The following is a 17195-nucleotide window of genomic DNA, read 5'->3' on the forward strand; positions in this document are numbered from 1 at the left end:
TACATAAGTATTCAGACACTTTGCTATGAGACTCGAAATTCAGCTCAGGTGCATCCTGTTTCCATTGATTGTCCTTGAGATGGTTCTACAACTTGATTGGAGTACAACTGTGGTAAATTCAATTGATTGGACATGATTTGGAAAGCCACACACCTGTCTATATAAGGTCCCACAGTTGACAGTGCATTTCAGAGCAAAAACCGAGCCATGAGGTCAAAGGAATTGTCCGTAAAGCTCAGAGAAAGGATTGTGTCGAGGCACAGATCTGGGGAAGGGTACCAAAAGATGTTTGCAGCATTGAAGGTCCCCAAGAACACTGTGGCCTCCATCATTCTTAAATGGAAGAAGTTTGAAACCACCAAGACTCTTCCTAGAGCTGGCCGCCCGACCAAACTGAGCAATTGGGGGAGAAGGGCCTTTGTCAGGGAGGTGACCAAGAACCCGATGGTCACTCTGACAGAGCTCCAGTGTTCCTCTGTGGAGATGGGAGAACCTTCCAGAAGGACAACCATCTCTGCAGCACTCCACCAATTAAGCCTTTAAGGTAGAGTGGCCAGACGGAAGCCAGACCTCAGTAAAAAGACACATGACAGCCCGCATGGAGTTTGCCAAAAGGCACCTAAAGGACTCTCAGACCATGAGAAAATATTTTCTGGTCTGATGAAACAAAGATTGAACTCTTTGGCATTAATGCCAAGCGTCACGTCTGGAGGAAACCTGGCACCATCCCTACAGTGAAGCATGGTGGTTGCAGCATTATGCTGTGGGGATGTTTTTCAGTGGCAGGGACTGGAAGACTAGTCAGGATTGAGGGAAAGATGAACGGTGCAAAGTACAGAGAGATCCTTGATGAAAACCTGCTCCAGAGCGCTCAGGACCTCAGACTGGGGCGAAGGTTCACCTTCCAACAGGACGACAACCCTAAGCACACAGCCAAGACAACACAGGAGTGGCTTCGGGACAAGTCTTTGAATGTCTTTGGGTGGCCCAGCCAGAGCGCGGACTTGAACCTGATCGAACATCTCTGGAGAGACCTGAAAATAGCTGTGCAGCGACGCACCCCATCCAACCTGACAAGAGCTTGAGAGGATCTGTAGAGAAGAATGGGAGAAACTCCCCAAATATAGGAGTGCCAAGCTTGTAGCGTCATACCCAAGAAGACTCAAGGCTGTAATCGCTGCCAAAGGTGCTTCAACTAAGTAAAAGGGTCATTTACTTATGTAAATGTGATATTTCATTTGTCATTTTTTTTTTTTTTGCAAACATTTCCAAAAAAACTTTTTTGCTTCGTCATTATGGGGTATTGCATGTAGATTGATGGGGGGACGACAATTTAATCAATTTTAGAATAAGACTAACGTAGGAAAACGTCAAGGGGTCTGAATACTTTCCGAATGCACTGTATAGTGAAGCCAGGGTCATGTTCAGAAGGTACGAAACGGAAGAAAACAGTAACAGGGAGGTAGCACTATCTGAACTTGTCCCAGAAGAAACGCTTGTTTACGTTTTCTGCTGCAAAACATGTCACTACTAATGTTCACAACCCATGTGTGTAATTAGCAAGGCTGTTCCTGGGCTGACTTACTGAGTCATAGATGGAGCCGCTGACGTCAGCACCGTAGATTGGAGACACGAAGGTGAGATTCTTCCAGTACTTCCTCTCCAGGTCGTCAAAGTCCTTGTGTCGGGGGGTACAGTACCTGGGAGTGGAGGGGAGAGTAGAGAGGTCTATAGTTCACTAGACAGATACTAAACGGTAAAGGCAGTGAAACAGAAACTAACAAAGGCAACCCAATAATTTCGATGGAAAGTGATAAATCAAAGTTTCACATTCGTACTGTGCGTAATTTGTAATGGTCTCAACTCTGTGATTGGGAAAGAAAACATTTGTATAAAAAAAACTGGGAGAATACATTATTCTTTAGTTTCCACTATGAAAAAACCCTGTCTCTGATCATAACATTAATCTATCTTCTGCATTATTTTGACTGGGTCTCAATGGGTGTAGAATGTCTGGTAGCTCGGTGATGCGAGGCCCTACTTTCTGCTGTTGGCCAGTTGGCGGTACTCCCCAACGGTCATGGACTTCTTCTGGATGTTGTACTGGGTAAAGAGGCCTGACTGGCCAGTCACCACCTGCATGATGGGAGCAGGGATCGTCATCTCCTCGATGACATCGTATGACTGCCGCGGCTTCCAGCCCTTAGGGGGAATCACCTGCAAGAAGGGCAGGAGGAAGGGAGAGAAAGTTAAAGTGAGTGAGTGAGTGAGTGAGGATGTGAAAGTAAAAGAGGACAAAGGTAAAAAGAGAGAGACAACCTAGGCCAAGTGAGATGGAGAGGCAATAACAATACATTGCTGAATTATTAGTGTTAGGCAATATAAACTAAACTGTCATGATGTGTGTGTACCTTTGCCAGGCCTGCACGGTGTGCTCCTTGAGTCTCCATGTAGGCAACGTATTTGGCAAAGTCCTTGAATTCCTCCATGGTGGGCCGGAAGGTCATGATCTTACACCCTGGGTTCATTACTGGGACTGGAGCTGAATCTGCAGCTAGGTCTGGGGCTGTATCTGGTGTTAGCTCAGGGGCTAATTCTGGGGCTGAATCTGCAGCTAGTTCTGGGGATAAGTCTGGTGCTGGTGCTTCCAGCGACATGGTGGCAGGTGGATCTGGGGGCGCTTCCAGCGACATAGAGGCAGGTAGAACTGTAAATAGAAAGAGAAAGGAATGACAAAGTTGAATAGAATAAGAAAAATGAGGCACCGACAGACCTGGGATCGAAAACCCCACCCTAGGCAACAGTAACTAGGGCAGGGGTTCCCAAAACGGCCAATGTTTTTAAATTGGGCCTATTAGTTTATTATAAATCAGTCTGACAGTACTTTTGACAGCATTTCAATCTGAAGGAAGTATGGTTTGAATTGACAGATGCATCAGCAAGGTATTGAGAAGTTCAGGCAATAATTTTGTATGATCTTCTGTGTAAAAAAGTATCAGTAGCTAGGTTTTCTTGGCGACAGATTTTAATGCGAATATTCTAAAAGCTGCATAAATAATACAGTCGCATTTTCCAACCAGAGATGTTTCCATCAAATTGACTTGTTGCCAATAAAGGTTTGTGCATGATGACGTAGTGCACATAAATAACTTCTGCGGTTCAATTCCCATGTACCGAATAAAAAAAAAGACAAGTTAAATGGGTTTCCATCGCATTTTCAACTCTACTGATGGTTGTCACTAAAAATGTTGCGTTATAATGTAAATGGCGCCTTAGGGAATGGCGGCCGTTTTACGGGCTCCTGACTAGGGCTGTCCCCAACAAAAAGATATTGGTCGACAGAGTAATCTGTTCTGTCGACGAAATGATTGGTCTACATTTTTTAACTTGTATTTAAATAAAATAAAATACACTATACTGAAAAACTATATAAAACGCAACATGTAAAGGTGTTGGTCCCATGTTTCATGAGCTGAAATAAAAAGATTCCAGAAATGTTCCATATGCACAAAAAGCTTCTCTCTCTCAAATGTGTTTACATCCCTGTTAGTGAGCATTTCTCCTTTGCCAAGATAATCCATCCACCTGACAGGTGTGGCATATCAAGAAGCTGATTAAACAGCATGGTCATTACACAGGTGCGCCTTGAGCTGGGGACAATAAAAGGCCACTCTAAAATGTGCAGTTTTGTCACACAACGCCACAGATGTCTCAAGTTGAGGGAGCGTGCAATTGGCATACTGACTGCAGGAATGTCCACCAGAGCTGTTGCCAGGGAATTTAATGTTCATTTCTCTACCGTTGTTTTAGAGAATTTGGCAGTACATCCAACCAGCATCACAACCGCAGACCACGTGTATTGCGTCGTGTGGGCAAGTGGTTTGCGGATGTCAACGTTGTGAACAGAGTGCCCCATGGTGGCGGTGGGGTTATGGTATGGGCAGGCATCAGCTACGGACAACGAACACAATAGCATTTTATCGATGGCAATTTGAATGCACAGAGATACCGCAATGAGATCCTGGAGGCCCATTGTCATGCCATTAATCTGCCCACATCACCTCATGTTTCAGCATGATGCACAGCCCCATGTCGCAAGGATCTGTACACAATTCCTGGAAGCCGAAAAGGTTCCAGTTCTTCCATTGCCTGCACACTCACCAGACATGTCACCCATTGAGCATGTTTGGGATCCTTTGGATCAACGTGTACGAAAGCGTGTTCCAGTTCCCGCCAATATCCAGCAACTTCGCACAGCCATTGAAGAGGAGTGGGACAACCTTCCACAGGCCACAATCAACTCCATGCAAAGGAGATGTGTCACGCTGCATGAGACAAACGGTATCTGTGACCAACAGATGCATATCTGTATTCCCAGTCATGTGAAATCCATAGATTAGGGCCTAAATCAGTAAAATCTTTGGTATTGTTGTGTTCATATTTTTGTTCAGTATGAACACATGCAGTAAACTTGTGCAACACGTTAGGAGATAAATCGCATCGTGTTCTTAATTTCACCTGTCACATTATTTGACATTATGAAGCTTACCGTAGTTCTCCAGAACGGTTGAGCCAGTCACGTGTTTGTTTGCAAATAGCACAAAGACACAAAGCGGGAGTAGAGTCCAGCTGTGTATTGACAGGGCTAGCGTTTTATATTGAAAGTCAGTGTTTTTGCTTCAATAAAATGATCAGGGACGTGCAACTATAGTTTTCCTTCACAGAAAATACATTAGTGCAACACATTCGGCAGATGACAACAGAAGTGCAACACTATATAGTTGGTAGCCATACAAGTAAATGAGCTTATAATTATTTTGCAAAGACGATGCATAGCCATCATATTTCTAATGTTTATCATAGAAAGAATGTAGCCAGCTACATTCCCTAAAGTATTTTGTTTAAAAGGTCTTCTTTAAATTTTACCAGAGAAAAGTAGGCTGGCTACATCAAGAAAAGTACCAGAGAAAAGTAGGCTGGCTACATCAAGAAAAGTACCAGAGAAAAGTAGGCTGGCTACATCAAGAAAAGTACCAGAGAAAAGTAGGCTGGCTACATCAAGAAAAGTACCAGAGAGTGAAAGTAGGCTGGCTACATCAAGAAAAGTACCAGAGAAAAGTAGGCTGGCTACATCAAGAAAAGTACCAGAGAAAAGTAGGCTGGCTACATCAAGAAAAGTACCAGAGAAAAGTAGGCTGGCTACATCAAGAAAAGTACCAGAGAAAAGTAGGCTGGCTACATCAAGAAAAGTACCAGAGAAAAGTAGCTCCACTTCAGGCAGAGTCTGTCTGCTGATAGAATGCCCGTTTGTGAATTCGCATCAGAGTGGAGATGTGCAACTGAAGCACAAAATTAGTCTGATGCCGAGCTGAAATTACAAGAAGCATCTTAGAGCTGCGCTTCCAAAACGCAGCAAGTTATTTCTTATGCGTTTTATAATTTTTTCCTGCGTGAAGAAACAAAGGATTCTGCGTTAACTAGCAAGTTAAACTTAAGGGTCGCGTTATCTAAGCAAGTGGCTGAATTAATAATGTGACAGGTATCTTAGTGTTCGCTTTCTGAGCTGTTTGGATGAGTTATCTGTACAGCTGCCACTGCTTGATTTCCTTGCGTTTTTCCTCCTCTCTGTTCTCGGCCAGACTGCTCCTCCCCCCTCTTCTAGCAGAGCAGGCAGGCCGGCCCTTTGCCCTTGCGACTCCAGACTCCACACAGGCACAGCGTGACCACATGCTGCTTCAGAGCCAGTATTGTTCTTCCTTCAGACAAGCATGCGTCAAAACTTTGTTCATTTGCACAATGTCTCTCGTTCACATTCGCTTATAAAAATGTCCAAATACACCAAAAATGACATTTCGGTAGCACCTACCTAAACATGTATAACTTCACGAGTTGGATTGCCTACCTTTACAATTTATTTATTTTCGTTTGACCTCATTAGCATATTTAGCTAGCAGCCTCCGTGGAAATTCACTATTACTTACGCTAATTTTGTTAGCATTCTGGTAGACACCGAATGGGCTTTTTTTTGCCATTTTTAAATCGACCCTTGTGTGCTAAGCCAATAATACTGTAAATCCCAAGATGAGAGAAGGCCGGTATGACGAAAAATAAATCTGGATACCGCCCAACCCTAATCAGTAGGCTATTAAACAAACAGTCAAATTGGCAACAGGAGCAGGATCTGTCTTATTACTGTAGATATACATGGATGATTTATAAAGCCAGGCACGTTTAACAGTTAGGCTATTGATCATAAACCTAATTCAAGTTACAGCATATAGGGAAAGGCGCCAATTCAACAGCACACTGAAGATTATGTTTCAGAAACGGGGACAGAGACCGCTATCCATCGTGGGAGAAAGCACATTGTTATAAAATAATATATTTATTAGTGTTGCACCCTTATTCTTTCATAATAACCATTTACAATCTCAGTAGCACGCCTTAGACTGTGCCATACCTGTGGCCTCCGCAACGGACGTTGGAGAGTGGATAAATCGCCTCTACCCTCCAATCTATTGGCGAACGTGCAATCACTGGAGAATAAACTGGATGACTATCCAATTAACGTGGTCTGCAGAACTGTAATACCCTATGTTTCTCAGAGTTGTGGCTGAACAAGGACATGGTCAAATCTATCTGGTTTCTATACATCAGGACAGAATGGATGCATCGGGGAAGCTCAGAGGGGGTGTTTGTCTCTTTGTTAACAACAGCTGGTGCGCGATCTCTAAGATTAAGAACGTCTCAAGGTTCTGCTCGGCTGAGTTAGAATAACTTATGATAAGCTGTAGACCATACTATTTACCAAGAGTTTCCATCTATATTTTTCGTAGCTGTCTATTTACCACCACAGACCGCACTCAACAAGCTGTAAGGGGCCATAAGCAAACAAGAAAATGCACACCCAGAGGCGGCGCTCCTAGTGGCCGGTGATTTTAATGCTGGAAAACTGAAATACATTTTACCTAATTTCTACCAGCATGTCACCTGTGCAACTAAAACTCCAGATCACCTTTACTCCACACACAGAGACGCATACAAAGCTCTCCCTCACACTCCATTTGGCAAATCTGACAGTAACTGTATACCCCTGATTCCGGCTTAAAAGCGAAAACTCTAAAAACAGGCAATGGTCCGATGAAGCGGATGCTAAGCTACAGGACCGTTTTGCTAGCACAGACTGGAATATGTTCCAGGATTCATCCGATGGCATTGAGGAGTTTACCACATCAGTCACCGGCTTCATTAATAACTGCATCAGTGTTTCCCTCTGCGTTCATTTAAGTGTGGCACTGCGCCACGGCAGAATCATTGCCGCCACACCAAAATAAACATCCTATGTCTACCAAACATAGTTTTAATAAAGTTATGTAAAGCACATTCGCTTTTCTTGGTAAATAGATAATCTGTCTGGGTTCAACACAATTCTGAAGGTTATTTAGCTCTGTTAGCTGTGGCAGGCAGCCTGCAACTCAAGAAACACAGAGCGTGAGTGTCCAGTGCTCGATACAGATGCTCTGCGGCACAAAACACAATTAACTTCAGAATGCACCTGCGCGAGAAACTGCACGCCAGGGACCAGTGCGCAATACAGAAGCTCTGCGGCGCAAAACACAATTCACTTGAATCACCTCAGAGTGCTCCTGCGTGAGAAACTGCAAGAAAGGTACTTTAGCTTGTGTTTGACTAACGTTAGCTAGCCAACTAGTTAACTACATAAGCTAGCTATAACCTAAAAACTCTAACATCATTTAGATCTATAATATTGCTGCCACAATTGTAACGGCAATTAGCGATCCAATATCCACAAGTATGTTGATGATAGAAACATGGTTAACTAACGTTACTAGTCTAGCAAGTTAGCTAGCTAATTTGTTTGGAACTGTATCAAGTGCAAGCAAGATAGCGACATTTATCTGTCTTCGATTTGATTATTTTTTTTCTCAGTTGAGTGAAATATTTCCAGCCACAGCAGCGAAAGAGAAAGGGGGAGCAGGGACAAGAGTGTCAGGTAACGTTAACTTAGCGAGCTAACGTCAAATCAGCCTAAATTAAATTTAACTTTCTTTAGTTAGCTAACTCTTTAAAAGCTTAAGCTATCGTTTTTATAACAAGTGTATGGCTTACTTTACTAGACAGAGAAGAATCCCGGGAGCGAGCTAGGGATGCATAAGGGACAGAATGAAGCAGAGGAGAGGAGAGAGCCAGGAGGGGGGGTGGAAGGAGAAAAGGAGAGAAGAGAGCAGAGAGGAAATTAGAGAGCCAGGAGGGGAGATGGAAGGAGAAAAGGAGAGGAGAGCAAAGAGAAGGAGAAGAAAGAGGAGTAGATAAAGGAGAGGAGGAGGAGAGAGGAGAGGAGGAGGAGAGAGGAGTAAGGCCAAGTGCGCACCACCGGCAATCCGGATGGGACCCAAAGTGGCTTAAAACTGACAGACTGAAGCAGTGGCTATATAATACCACATGGTTAGTAAAATTTCCTTTAATTAGGCTAAGGGAGAAAGAAAATGTGTGCATATTTAGTCTGTACTAGTCTACAGTATTTTGTGTTTATTCCTGAGCCAACTCCATCAGGACCTCGATGACCCAATGGGTCTGGGCGCATTCAACATCAAGGAGGAGGAGAGGGAGAGGCCAGGTGGAGAAGACCAAGACCAGGGAGCAGTTCTGGGCTCGGTTCAGAGAGGAGGTAAAAACATTGCTGTGATGAAACCAATGTTACATCATGTGTGCTGGATAAACTAAAGCAGACAGCTATTAAATCACTTATTTTCTGTTTTGTGCTGTAATTAGGTCATGGATCCATATCTTGTTGGCCTCCAGGACAGCCTAGACCGGAGGATCCAACACCTGGAGATTCTGGGGGCCTTCAGTGTGTTGGGACCTCAGGCTGTGTTCTCTAGTGAGAGGATAAACACCTTTAACCCTCCTCTCCAGGCAGTTAATGCAAGCGCCAGAGGCTGCAAGAATGGCCTTCTTACAAGCAACATGTGCTAGTTGGAGCATTCAAGGTATGGCATGAGTGTGACAATCTTTTGAAGAGAAGATTTTAGGCCAGTGTTGCCCATCCCTTTTTCCTGTTGAACTACCACTCTGTTGGCTCTTCTTTAATGTTGTACATCTTTTTGTTTTTAATGTATTTCAGGGGTTGGACCAGCTGACTGCAATGACAAAGCTGGCCATGCAGTTTGATGAGTGGGGGCAGTCTACCCCTGCCTTAGCCAGCTGGCAGCAATCGCGCTGACTATACCAGTGTCTACTGTTAATTGTGAGAGGGACTTCTCTGCAATGAAATGAGAAAGAACATTTAAAATGTGAAAGTAGATCCTCTTTGTCCCTCTCCCTTCTCGTCTTATTATCTCTGTAATTGCAGGTCAAAACAGACTTGAGGAACAGACTGCAGGGACATCATCAAGCCGCCTGCATGCGGCTCTCCATCAAGGAGCTTAATTACAGGAGGGAATCTTTTCCAAAAGCCCAGAAGAATAAAGTGCCCTGACAAAGGCTGTAAACTATGTCAGAACTAAGTTTTTGTCAGAACCTGGAAAGAGATTTCCAACACCCTCCTTTTGTGATGAACATGAATTAGTGGGCTCTAATTCATGTTCAGTCAAATATTCCTCTGTTAAATTTTGTCAAGATAAACTTTATTTCAGAAAGAAGATCTCTGTTGTGTTTCTTTAGATAGCTGCACCCCTCAACCTTAAATTTCATCCTGTATACTATAATCATTTTACCAATATGTTATTGAGATCATTTCTGGGGTTGGAAATTATATTTTAGATGGTTTATTTGAGTTTATTCCTTTTTTTTTTTTAAGTCACCAGAACCAAGCTTTTCAGTACTTATAAATATTTTGTTTTGGGGGGGGAGGACCCCGGATCCCCCCCCTAACTTTTCCAGCACAGCTAACACATTTTCCAGAGGAAACACTGAACTGCATCAACGACATTGTCCCCACAGTGACCGTACGTGCAGTATTATATCTCAATCAGAAACATTTCTGGCTCCCAGGTGTCTTTTATACAGGTAACTAGCTGAGATTAAGAGCAAACTCTTAAAGGGAGTGCTCCTAATCTCAGCTTGTTACCTGTATAAAAGACACCTGTCCACAGAAGCAATCAATCAATCAGATTCCAAACTCTCCACCATGGCCAAGACCAAAGAGCTCTCCAATGATGTCAGGGACAAGATTGTAGACCTACACAAGGCTGGAATGGGCTACAAGACCATCACCAAGCAGCTTGGTGAGAAGGTGACAACAGTTGGTGCGATTATTCGCAAATGGAAGAAACACAAAATAACTGTCAATCTCCCTCGGCCTGGGGCTCCATGCAAGATCTCACCTCGTGGAGTTGCAATGATCATGAGAACTGTGAGGAATCAGCCCAGAACTACATGGGAAGATATTGTCAATGATCTCAAGGCAGCTGGGACCATAGTCACCAAGAAAACAATTGGTAAAACACTACGCCGTGAAGGACTGAAATCCTGCAGCGCCCGCAAGGTCCCCCTGCTCAAGAAAGCACATATACAGGGCCGTCTGAAGTTTGCCAATGAACATCTGAATGATTCAGAGGAGAACTGGGTGAAAATGTTGTGGTCAGATGAGACCAAAATCGAGCTCTTTGGCATCAACTCAACTCGTCGTGTTTGGAGGAGGAGGAGGAATGCTGCCTATGACCCCAATAACACCATTCCCACCGTCAAACATGGAGGTGGAAACATTATGCTTTGGGGGTGTTTTTTTGCTAAGGGGACAGGACAACTTCACCGCATCAAAGGGACGATGGACGGGGCCATGTACCGTCAAATCTTGGGTGAGAACCTCCTTCCCTCAGCCAGGGCATTGAAAATGGGTCGTGGGTGGGTATTCCAGCATGACAATGACCCAAAACACACAGCCAAGGCAACAAAGGAGTGGCTCAAGAAGAAGCACATTAATTAATCCCATAGAAAATCTGTGGAGTGTGCTCAAGGTTCGAGTTGCCAAACGTCAGCCTCGAAACCTTAAATGACTTGGAGAAGATCTGCAAAGAGGAGTGGAACAAAATACCTCCTGAGATGTGTGCAAACCTGGTGGCCAACTACAAGAAACGTCTGATCACGCGGACTGGGTTATGATCCTGGTAGCTTCCAAAAATAATTTAGACGTATACACTGAAACGGTGACGGAGTTTATCAGGAAGTGTATAGGTGATGTTGTGCCCACTGTGACTATTAAAACCTACCCTAACCAGAAACCGTGGATAGATGGCAGCATTCGCGCAAATCTGAAAGCGCGAACCACCGTATTCAACCATGGCAATGTGACTGGGAATATGGCAGAATACAAACAGTGTAGCTACTCACTCCACAAGGCAATTAAACTGACAAAACATTAGTATAGAGACAAAGTGGAGTCGCAATTCAATGGCTCAGACACGAGACGTATGTGGCAGGGTCTACAGACAATCACGGACTACAAAAGGAAAACCAGGCACGTCGCCGACACCGACATCTCGCTTCCAGACAACACCTTCTTCGCCCGCTTTGAGGATAACACAGTGCCACTGACGAGGCCCACTACCAAGGACTGTGGCCTCTCCTTCTCCATGGCCAACATGATTAAGACATTTAAGCATGTTAACCCCTGCAAGGCTGCCGGCCCAGACGGCATCCCTAGCCACATCCTCAGAGCATGCGCAGACCAGCTGGCTGGTGTGTTTATGGACATATTCAATCTCTCCCTTTCCCAGTCTGTTGTTCCAACATGCTTCAAGATGGCCACCATTGTTCCTGTACCCAAGAAAGAAAAGGTAACTGAACTAAATGACTATCGCCCTGTAGCACTCACCTCTGTCATCATGAAGTGCTTTGAGAGACTAGTCAAGGATTATATCATATCACCTCTATCTTACCTCTTACCCTAGATCAGGCCCGCAAACGGGTTTAATCCGGCCCGCGAGATGATTTTGTAAAGTATAAAAATGAGCTGCAATTTTTCAACAAAATAAACTGCTGTTCCAATTGTGTCCACTGGATGGCGCAATAGCAAGCAAACAGATCAGGCCCGCAAACGGGTTTAATCCGGCCCGCGAGATGATTTTGTAAAGTATAAAAACGAGCTGCAATTTTTCAATAAAAGAAACTGCTGTTCCAATTGTGTCCACTGGATGGCGCAATAGCAATTGTGTTAAGCAAGCAAACAGTTTATACCGGGGCAGAGCAAATAGGTCAAGCAAGTGCAGCCAGTCCAGATGAGCTACTTTGTTTTGCCCGCGATATTTATTACGGCTTCTACTTTTAACATTATGTGCTTTGGCACCCTCATTGCCCCAATATGTCTGTCAAAAAAGAGAAAAGTAGACGCAGAGTGCAGAGTGTTCCAAGAAAAATTGTCATCCTTCTATTTATTCACGGAATTGAATGGGAAAGCTGTATGTTTGGTGTGTTCACAGCATGTTGCAGTGCTGAAAGAATATAACCTTCGTCGCCACTATGTGAGTCTTCATGCCGACAAATATGACAACTTTCAAGGACAGCGGAGAAGAGAGAAGGTGAATGAACTGTTGGTGGGTCTGAAGAAACAGCAGTCTGTGTTTACTCACAGCCGAGACATCAGTGACGCTGCAGTGAAAGCTAGCTACCTCATTGCTAATGAAATCGCAGTGGCTTCAAAACCATTTAGTGAGGGTGAATTTGTAAAAACATGCATGATGAAGGCAGCAGAGATTGTGTGCCCTGAAAAGCACCAGGCTTCTGCAAATATCAGCCTGACAAGAAACACAGTTGCAGACAGGATTTCCGATCTTTCAGTGGATTTGGACAGCCAGTTGAAGCAAAAAGTAAAGTCATTTATTGCGTTTTCGGTTGCAATTGATGAAAGCACGGACATTACAGATGTTGCACAACTGGCCATTTTCATCCGCGGAGTTGATGACACATTGACCGTCACCGAGGAGTTCGTGGAGTTGGTGCCGATGACAGATACAACGACAGCAGCTGATATTTTCACTGCACTCGTCGGCGCGCTGGACAGGGTCGGAGTGGACTGGTCCCGCGCTGTCAGCCTGGCTACAGATGGTGCGCCCTCAATTATCGGAAAAAAGCAGGCGTTGTGACAAAGTTCAGAGAGAAAGTGCAATCTGCAAATGGAGGACGTGATTTTTGGACTTTTCACTGTATTTTGCACCAGGAGGCTTTGTGTTGCAAGTCATTAAAGATGGATAACGTCATGAATAAAACAAAGCACTTGAATCACATCCTGAAGTTGGCTGCCACTCAGGATGTGACGCCTGATATTGATGCGCTGGTGAAAGCTAAAAGATGCCAGGTATCAGGAGTCAAATAAACTATGCAACCCCACTTAAAGTGCTGCATGAGACACCCTGATATAGTTCTGTGATCTGTGATATACTTCTGTGAATCACTGAGGCATTGTGTGTTTGTGTGTTGTTTGTCCTCAGAATTTCAAATAACTTGAGGTGTTTTATGATTAATAGTGATGTTGTGCTTTTGGACACACTGTCCTCAGGCTCCAGCTTTATGTTTATATGTTTTTATGTTGATGTGCTATTGTTTTTAATTGATTTTATTTTATTTGTATATTTAACCTATTCTTGACTCTGTGGTTCTTGCACTTGTTTGGGGAACAGGATTTCATTATTTGTATCTACATTTCTGCCTGAGAAATGACACCCTGATATAGTTCTGTGAAACAGTTATGTGAATCACTGAGGCATTGTGTGTTTGTGTGTTCTTTTTCTTTAGAATTTTCAAATAAACTTCAGGTGTTTTATGATTAATAGTGATGTTGTGCTTGTACTATTTTGGACACACTGTCCTCAGACTCCAGCTTTATGTTTTATGTTGATAGTATTAAAACAAAGAAAACAATCTGAAGTTGTTGTTTTTAAGTTATATATACCATGATTTTACCGGTCCGGCCCACTTGGGAATAGATTTTCCTCCATGTGGCCCCTGAGCTAAAATGAGTTTGACACCCCTGCCCTAGACCCACTTCAATTTGCTTACCGCCCCAATAGAGCCACAGACGATGCAATCGCCATCACACTGCCCTATCTCATCTGGACAAGAGGAATACCTATGTAAGAATGCTGTTCATTGACTATAGCTCAGCATTCAACACCACAGTACCCTCCAAGCTCATCATTAAGCTTGAGGCCCTGGGTCTGAACCCAGCCCTGTGCAACTGGGTGCTGGACTTCCTGACGGGCCGCCCCCAGGTGGTGAAGGTAGGAAACAACATCTCCTCTTCGCTGATCCTCAACACTGGGGCCCCACAAGGGTGCGTGCTCAGCCCCCTCCTGTACTCTCTGTTCATCCATGACTGCGTGGCCAAGCACGCCTCTAACTCAATCATCAAGTTTGCAGACGACACAACAGTAGTAGGCTTGATTACCAACAATGACGAAACCGCCTACAAGGAGGAGGTAAGGGCTCTGGGAGTGTGGTGTCAGGAAAATAACCTCTCACTCATCATCAACAAAACGAGGAGATGACCGTGGACTTCAGGAAAGAGCAGAGGGTGCCCTATCCACATCGACGGGACCGCAGTGGAGAAGGTGGAAAGCTTCAAGTTCCTTGGCGAACACATCACCAACAAACTGAAATGGTCCACACACACAGACAGTGTGTGGAGGTTGAAGAAATTCGGCTCAGCACCTAAAACCCTCACAAACTTTTACAGGTGCACAATTGAGAGCATCCTGTCGGGCTGTATCACCGCCTGGTACGGCAACTGCACCGCCCACAACCGCAGGGCTCTCCAGATGGTGGTGCGGTCTGCCGAACGTATTACCGGGGCAAACTACCCGCCCTCCAAGACACATACAGCACCCGATGTCACAGGAAGGCCAAAAAGATCATCAAGGACATCAACCACCCGAGCCACTGCCTGTTCACCCCGCTATCATCCAGAAGGTGAGGTCAGTACAGGTGCATCAAAGCTGGGACAGAGAGAATGAAAAACAGCTTCTATCTCAAGGCAATCAGCCTGTTAAATAGCCATCACTATCACATTAGAGGCAGCTATTGAAATCACTGGCCACTTTAATGGAACACTAGTCACTTTAATAATGTTTACATATCTCGCACTACTCATTTCATATGTATATACTGCATTCTATTCCATAATATTCTACTGTATCTTAGACAATGTCGCTCTGTCATTGCTTGTCCATATATGTATATATTCTTAAATCCCATTCCTTACTAGTTTTGTGTGTATTGGGTATATGTTGTGAAATTGTTAGATATTACTTGTTAGATATTACTGCACTGTCGGAGCTAGAAGCACAAGCATTTCGCTACACCCACTATAACATCTGCTAAACACGTGTACATGACAAATAAAATGTGAATTGATTTGATCACTATATCATTTTGATTTATAACCTACATTTTAGCAATTTATCCTTAAATTATTTGTTTAAATACACTTGGAGAGGTTAAACAATGAAGAGCAATACCTATTATACACTTTTCTGAGTTATACATAACTATGGCAGGACACACTAGACAGTATACAGCTGGCTATATCAAAAACCAAGACAGGGGAACTAAGCCAATATCTGAATAGATAGCAAACTAGCTACACAAATGGGAACACAAATGGGAACAATTGTATTGGTACACTGATAAACATTTACATTTTAGTCATTTAGCAGACGCTCTTATCCAGAGCGATTTACAGGAGCAATTAGGGTCAAGGGCACATCGACAGATTTTTCACCTAGTCGGCTCGGGGATTAGAACCAGCGACCTTTCGGTTACTGGCACAACGCTCTTAACCACTAAGCTACCTGGTAAAACAAATGTATCCCACTAGCTATTCAAACATGCATTTTACCGTGTGGCTCAGTTGGTAGAGCATGGCACTTGCAACGCCAGGGTAGTGGGTTCGATTCCCACTGGGGACCAGTAGGAAAAATATGAAAATGTATGCATGCACACACTACTGTAAGTCGCTCTGGATAAGAGCGTCTGCTTAATGACTAAACTGTAAACTCACAGGAATTACGCTCAAGGAATTTGTAGCATACGTTAGCTAGCAAGTCTTTCAAGGTAGCAAGCACAAAGTGATTTTCGGAAGAGGTTAGAAGAGCATTTTCGTTAACCTTAACCCTTTCCCCAACCGTAGTCTCCTAACCTGCTACGTTAATTCTAACCTGCTGCGAAAAAGTCACTTAGGTATCGGAAGTGCGGTGAAAAGTGTTTCCCAGCTAAACTAGCTACATAAAGTAATAGGTCGCGTGCAAGCAATATGCTGGCCGTCGTGACATAGCTAGCAAACTCGATATTCAGAATGAACAGTAGATACTTAGCTAGGAAAATATTGCATGCTATGGATCGATTAAAAACGATTGTAACGTTGGTGTCACTTATGTCAGCACTGCATGCTAACTATATGGGCGTCCGATATATGCCATTAAAGCTAGCTAAACTAACCTTAGTTAGCTCGCGCCTAGGAACATAACGATATGGAACGATATGTTATGTTCCTAGGCTCGTCCTAGCAAACCACTTAGCTAGTTAGTAATAGTTGTAAGCAAACATTTCAACTGTTCGTAAACGGTCTAACAGAACTGTCCAGAATGGCCGGTTTCGGAGTTCATTCGAATTTTGACAGCCAGTACTCCGCTCACAGGCTGCCTTCCCCCATTCCATACAAGTCAACAAAACAGGCACCGTCGCTAGCTAACTAGCTAGCTACAACTGTTTAGATCACTTCGGAAATAACACGTGTATCTAGGCGAACTTGAGCCCAAAAAATAAGCAAATCATTCAACATTACCTCCTGCAGCAAATTATGTTTCTTTTCTTTATTTTTCTCAATCGATTTTTCTCGTTTTATAAAATCCACACACGATCGATTATCTCAGAGCATTAGCTAGCTGTTTGCACACAGGAGAGTTAGGCCTCACGCCTCCTTCACGAGCTTCAGCTCAGTGATTGGCCAGACCAGGATTGTAGTTAGTCACTAGATACGTTCTGTGGATTTGTTTGGATGGTCTCGTTGATAGATTGATATATGAACCAATAGGGCAGCACATTTTGCGCATGTGAAAAGGGTTAACCTCCAGGAAGCGTCATTTTACGATATCAAAACGAAAACGGTACCAAAATGGGTCGTCACTAGTTACCACAGCCATAAAGTCATAAACCCCGCCTTTTTCTACAATTTATCTTCC

At 43.8% G+C, this 17195-nt stretch overlaps 1 protein-coding gene across 3 annotated transcripts in view; it reads right to left on the reverse strand.

Annotated features, from left to right (window-relative positions):
- LOC121576531 (lysine-specific demethylase 4B-like) overlaps positions 1–16950 on the reverse strand; it is an 84291-nt gene extending 67341 nt beyond the window's left edge. For 2 of the 3 annotated variants that reach the window (XM_045223479.1, XM_041889749.2), the window contains exons 1-4: positions 16799–16947; positions 2412–2707; positions 2042–2217; positions 1586–1700 (exon numbers count right to left, since the gene is read on the reverse strand). In XM_045223479.1, the coding sequence (XP_045079414.1) occupies positions 1586–1700; positions 2042–2217; positions 2412–2693 (573 nt within the window). In that variant the 5' untranslated portion in view covers positions 2694–2707; positions 16799–16947. Of the gene's footprint in view, positions 1–1585; positions 1701–2041; positions 2218–2411; positions 2708–16798 lie in introns of all 3 variants that reach the window. The other variant, XM_045223480.1, reaches the window with a different exon arrangement.
- Between the last annotated feature and the right edge of the window lie 245 nt (positions 16951–17195).

The sequence above is a fragment of the Coregonus clupeaformis genome, chromosome 11 (assembly GCF_020615455.1).
Source record: "Coregonus clupeaformis isolate EN_2021a chromosome 11, ASM2061545v1, whole genome shotgun sequence".
Classification (NCBI taxonomy): Eukaryota; Metazoa; Chordata; class Actinopteri; order Salmoniformes; family Salmonidae; genus Coregonus; species Coregonus clupeaformis.